The sequence below is a fragment of the Mesocricetus auratus genome, unplaced genomic scaffold (genome assembly GCF_017639785.1).
Source record: "Mesocricetus auratus isolate SY011 unplaced genomic scaffold, BCM_Maur_2.0 Super-Scaffold_100691, whole genome shotgun sequence".
Lineage (NCBI taxonomy): Eukaryota > Metazoa > Chordata > Mammalia > Rodentia > Cricetidae > Mesocricetus > Mesocricetus auratus.
In genome coordinates, this window is record NW_024429267.1 from 44,762,648 (window position 1) to 44,768,647 (window position 6,000).

General features: G+C 46.6%; 1 protein-coding gene and 1 long non-coding RNA gene across 3 annotated transcripts in view; one reads left to right on the forward strand and one right to left on the reverse strand.

Moving 5' to 3' along the window:
• Positions 1–5,011, reverse strand: part of LOC121137597 — a 32,202-nt gene extending 27,191 nt beyond the window's left edge. For both annotated transcript variants that reach the window (XR_005874895.1, XR_005874894.1), the window contains exons 1-2: positions 4,846–5,011; positions 4,496–4,602 (exon numbers count right to left, since the gene is read on the reverse strand). This is a non-coding gene — a long non-coding RNA (uncharacterized LOC121137597). The remainder of the gene's footprint in view (positions 1–4,495; positions 4,603–4,845) is intronic.
• A 92-nt stretch (positions 5,012–5,103) lies between these two features.
• Iqcf6 (IQ motif containing F6) lies at positions 5,104–5,767 on the forward strand. Its single transcript, XM_005074866.3, has 2 exons — positions 5,104–5,208; positions 5,346–5,767. The coding sequence occupies exons 1-2, from the start codon at positions 5,104–5,106 to the stop codon at positions 5,712–5,714; spliced, it is 474 nt and encodes a 157-aa protein (XP_005074923.1). The 3' UTR covers positions 5,715–5,767.
• Positions 5,768–6,000: the final 233 nt, after the last annotated feature.

The following is a 6,000-nucleotide window of genomic DNA, read 5'->3' on the forward strand; positions in this document are numbered from 1 at the left end:
ACAGTGAGATATCACTTCACACCCAAGGATGGCATAATGTTTTAAGGGACTGTAAAAAGTGTATTTGAGAATGCAGAGATTGATGGCCATGGAAAATGGTTCAGTTGTGTAAAAACAAAAATCAGAGCCAAGAGGTGGCGGCACACCCCTGTGATCCCAGGACTCAAGAGGCAGAGGCAGGCAGATGGATCTCTGAGTTCCAGGCCAGTCTGGTCTACAGAGTGAATTCCAGGACAGCCAAGGCTGTTACACAGTGAAACCCTGTGTTGAACCTTTCCCCCTCCAAAAAAAAAATCAGTGTTCTGGTTTCTTGAAAAGTTAAGTGCCAAATTACTATATGATCACTTCTAGCTGTATCTGAAAAGAAATCAAAAACAGGCCTGCATTTTTCATTCTTCTCTTCCATATTACATCTTGATCACAGTTTCCCCTCCCTCCTCACTGCCCAGTCCCGCCCCTACTTCTCCTCTTCCCCATCCTTAAAAAATCGTTTCTTTATTTTTAGTTTTGTGAATGCATACACCGGTGCGTGGATATGTTCCTGTGAGTGCAGGCATCTGTGGAAACCAGAAGCTGTCAGAGTACCTGTAGCTAGAGTTATAGGCAGCTGTGAGATACCTGATATGGGCATTAGGAACCAAACTCCAGTCCTCTAGAAGAGCAGTTTGTGCTCTTAACTGCCAAGCCATCTCTCTAGCGTCTGAAGACTTGGGCACGAGTGTTCATGGTAGCACCATTAACAGTCATCAAAACGTCGAAGTAACTCAAATACCCACCATCTGATGGACATCCAAACAAATGCGGTATGGCCAATCAGCAGGATGCTAGGCAGCCGTAAAATGGCTGAAATACTGGCAGGCGCTGCAGCATCTATAAGACTTGAAATCATTCCTCTAACTGCAAGAAGTCAGTCAAGGAAGGCCTCTGAGATATGATTCCACTTATAGGAAATTTCCAGAACAGGCGGATGTATAGGCTGAAGGGCTGGGACGGCAGAGAGGCAGTGGAGAGTGGTTGTTCACTGGACACAGAGTTCCTTTTTGAATTAGGTGAAAATGGAGCTAGAAAGTGGAGGTGGTTTTTAGATACCGGTGAGTGTGCCAAAGCCTCTTGAGGGTCAGTTTTAGGTGGTTAAATGCTTGATTTTATGAGATATCCTAAAACTTCAATTTAAAAAGATACACAGATATACATCTACTATATATTACAAATATAAATATGAGTTCTTTATAAATTTACATAAAGAAATATATATATGTATTTCTTTAGGCCACAGATGTGGTATTTATAAATGTCTAGGAACCACCCAAGGCAGGAGCAGCAGTAAAGGAGCAAACATTGATTGTCAAGGCAAAGTTTGGTTTGAAATATATCCATTTTTATATAAATATGTCCACCTTTTTAGCTTTTGTCTTTTCTTTATTAATTTTTGGGTTAGCAGACAAAGTAGTGAATGTCATGTGGTATTGTCATACATGTTCATGTTTTAAGTTGTTTAAATACTTTAATGGAAAATTAAGTCAGTATATGCATGGCATAGAGGGATGTATTTGAGGGCAAATTTCATAAGAAATTTACTTTCCACCTTTTATCAAAACTTTAGCAAAAGAATATATCATATGTTTAATCAGAAAAAATTAAGCAAGCAGAGAACATGGTACCAGAGAGACGGCTCTGCGAGTAGGAGTGCTCACTTAGTACTTTTCTGCGAGTAGGAGTGCTCACTGCGCGGTGAGGGCCTGAGTTCAGGGGCAAGCATGTACATGACAACCTGGACTCACTGGCATGTACTCCTGTAACCCCAGAACTGTGGGGAACAGAGACAGGAACACTGCTGGGCTTTGATGTCTGCCTCGCCTAGGAGCAGGTTCAGTGAGAGTCCCCATCTCAAGGGAATATGGTGGAGAGCGATAGTCAGACAGCCTATGTCATCCCCCGGCCTCAGTGTATTTGTATGGGGAGGGAGATACAAGGAAACAAATAGCAAACATCAAACTTAGCAAGAATGAGGGAGCTCACCCCACCTCTTGACTTAGTCCAAGTAACTTAACAAAGAAGGGAGTTCACTTTAGTCGTAGCTACTGAGGTTCACGGACCTGTCACCAGTGTTGTTCATGGTGGCTGGCATCTGAATGGGGGAGATATGGGGAAGCCAGAGGGTGGTTCTCAACAGCTTTGGGGGTTTCCAGACTCCTGACATTAATCCATCTGTAGGGCAGCACCCCAATAATAAGACCTCCCCCTAAGGCCTCTCTCTTAGATGTCTCATCTCCCAGCATGGCCACCTTAGGGACCAAGTTTACAACACATGAACTTTCTAGAGGACGGAGCACACAGGAAACCGGAGTCAGACCACAGCGCTGCCCAGCACACCAGCTGCCACTGCGTAACTGAAAAACACGTGAGCAGAAAGGAACAAATGGAGTTTTTTTCAAGTTCATCTGAAAAGAGCATGAAGCCAGGATACCATGGCAACCTCCCCCAAAGCCAGGATGGAGGAAAAGTGGGGAGTGAAGCCTGGGCCACAGCAACCTACTGCCATGGCTGGACTGGAAAGATGGGCGTGTCCACAGCCCCCCTATGTGATCCCTCCTGTAGGAACAGACTTCTGATGCCACCGCTTCGGGGTCACCACGAAGACAAATGCCCTCGGGGTGACTGACAACCGTGCGCTGCTCACCGGCTAGAGAGCCATCAGGACTTTGAACATGATAGGAAGAGTTTGCTCGGTTGGACCTGCCTCACATCCAGATGGACAGCTCCATGCTGATGTATGAGCAGAGGGAGCCTCAATTACACATAAACAGGAACTGTGGATGGTGTACAGTCCCATAGCCATCCACATGCAAAACCCTCCCACGTAGAAAAAGGAGCAATCACGCTGAACCCAGAATGGCCTCTCAAACCCCAAAGGGCTGGCACATCTCTGTATCACTCGTCCTTTTGTTCCTGGATCATCGGGCTCTAATCCCAATGCTGAGTCTTGGAAACACAATACTTGGTGAGCTCCCAGGAGATCTGGCTGCACAATGGCACGCTCCCAGCGTGAAGGGACAGATTTGGGTTTTGTAGGGCCTGAAGCTTATAGCATTTAGAAGGGCGATTTTCAGAAAAGTACAAAGCACACAGAATTGCAGATACAAAGTTAAGTGAGCCTTCAGGACAGGAAATCACAACTGATCACCTGCTTCTGAAAGTTGGTTGATAGCTCATGCTCATGAGGTTTCTTTGTATTAACTGCCCCACCTCTATAATACTTTCCTATACCTCAGACTGTATGCGATGATTTTATATCATTTTCTGAAAAAAATATTGATACTTGGGATGCTTAAATCATGAGGTTTTTTTTCCCTGTAAATCTCCACATTGTTGTTCTCCTGGGGTTGACCCAATAATCACAGAGATTCTGAGAAATCCTTTTAAAATCGTGTGTGTGTGTGTGTGTGTGTGTGTGTGTGTGTCTGTGTCTGTGTCCGCGTCTGTGTGCATACATGTAAATGCATGTGGGGGGAGTTGCTCACCTAAGTTTGCACATGTGGAGGCCAGAGGTCAACTTCTTCAGGAGCCTTCCTTAATTGCACCGTCCCCTTTTATGACAGAGGCTCTCACTGAACCAGAAGCTCACCATTTTGGCTGCACTGGCTGGCCAGTGAGCACCCAGGATTCTCCTCTTTATCCAGTTTCTCCCAGGTATGTAGTTATCAGTGCACACATCATGGCTAACATTTTGCATGGATGCAGAGGACCACACAGTCAGGCATTTAGGCTCACACAAGCACTTTACCTACTAGCTAGATCTTCAGACCAATTCTGATAAATTCTAATTCAAAAAAGTTCCATCAATAAAAGAAAAAAAAATGACTGGAGATATAGCTCAATAGTAAAGAGCTTTCCTAGTATGTAGATGGCTCTGGGTTTAATTCCCAGTTCTACATTAAAAATGTAGGTGAAGGAAAAAAACAACAATGATATATATTTATACTTGTATCATTGCATTGCCAAGTATGATTTCAACAACAAAGAAATGGCTCAGCAATTAAGAGCACTTACTGTTCTTGTAGAGGATGCAGATTTGGTTCCCAGCACCACATGGCAGTTCACAACCACCTATAATCCCAGTTTCAGCAGATCTGATGGCCTCTTCTGGCCTGCACAGGCCCCTGCATGTACATGGTGCACATACATTCACTCAGGCACACTAATGTAAAAGTAGATAATTTAAAAAATATTGATGAAGATAGAATCTTCAGCTCAAGGAATCATGCACCTGGTATTAGGAACGGTTTTCTCCAGTAGGTTTCTGGCTCCCTATTTTCCAAACCTTACTTTTCCTTTCTGATCCACATACTTTTGGTGCCAGGTTCTGCGAGACACGTGGCTGTCACAATAGCAGTACCTCTGTCCTTACATCTTCATGCTGTGCCAAAGGGTGAACACAGCAGCTGCAGAATGACAGGAATAGAAGTCCCTGCTCTCGCAGGCAACTGTGACTCACATAGGGCTATGCTGTTAATCTAAACCAGCCGCATCCCAGCTCGGTTCAGTGCATCCCCAAAGAAGCTGTCTTTCCACACAAAGCCCCAGGAGACATGACAGAGGAATCTAGCGAAGAAAAGACAGAGGCCCTCATTAATCAAAGCTACGAAATGTGGACAAAAATACACATTTCTATTGCTTCACGTTGCTTGGCACCCCCACCCCCTAAGGAGCCCTGACACGGAGGCCTCTCCAAACCCACAATGGTCCTGAGCAGCCGTAACCAAAGACCTTCTTAAGGAGCCCTGACACGGAGGCCTCTCCAAACCCACAATGGTCCTGAGCAGCCGTAACCAAAGACCTTCTTACCTGCAAGAAGGTTGCATGACCACTGGTACCAAGAGGTGGTGATGAGTCTGAGAAGTAACTGGAAGCCACAGAAAACTATACACCCCACGGAGGGGAGTACGTGAATAAAGAGCTTGCCCAACCCAGAAGGCAGCAAGACTGGAGTTAAAATGTAGGCAGACAGGGCCTGATGAGAAGGCTCCTGTGCAGATGGGCGGAGTCCAGTGATGGGCATGTGACTAATAGTTGAGGGCGGGGCCTAAAACTAGGGTAGCCTAAATGACAGATGAGTGGACTCTAAAGACCAAGGCCATGGACATACAAACTGTGAGTACAGCCCTTTCAGAAGAGACCTGCCTGGTGGATAACGAGGAGTGCATAAAGGTGGGTAGGGGTCTAGAGACGGGAGGGCAGGACAGCCCAAGCCAAGTCCCCTTCCCTCCCAAGTCCCAGAGGTGGGGCTAGAAATGGCAGAGAGCCCCACTGAATATCTCCACATTCTTCCTCCTGCCCCCAATCAGTTAGAGAAGACAGCTATAAAGATTCAGTCATGGTGGCGTGGCATCGTGGTCAGACGAACACTACTGCATGCAGCACTTGGAGCGTGGGCCATTCAGTGCTGGTGGAGGTCAATGCAAAACAAGATGTTGGAGCAAAGACGGAGCCTGGCGCTAAAACTCTACACCTGCCAGGAGTGGGCGGTGGTGAAGGTGCAGGCACATGTCCGCATGTGGCAGACCCGCAGACGATTCCTCCAGGCACGCCAAGCAGCCTGCATCATCCAGTCTCACTGGCGCTGGCATGCCAGCCAAAGCCGAGGCGTGATCCGGGGTCACTATGAGGTCAGAGCCAGCCAGCTGGAGCTTGACATCGAAATTCTTATGACCTAGGGTTCTGGCAAAGCCACAGGGGGCTGGATCTCCCTCCCAATAAAGACACTTACTGACCATAGACTCGCACTGTGGATATTGAACCCATAGCGAGAACTTAGCCTCTAACTTCCTTACCATTCATTCAGAAATATTCCCTGGTGTGGCATAGGGCCTTTGTCCTGAGACCCATCATAGGCCCCTGCTCCTAATGTCATACTCAGCCAATCTTTCACATAAGGGGCTGCAGGGCTCAGACCAGGTGTTGACACCTCCATCAGTTGGATTGGGGTCCCTCTACCATGGG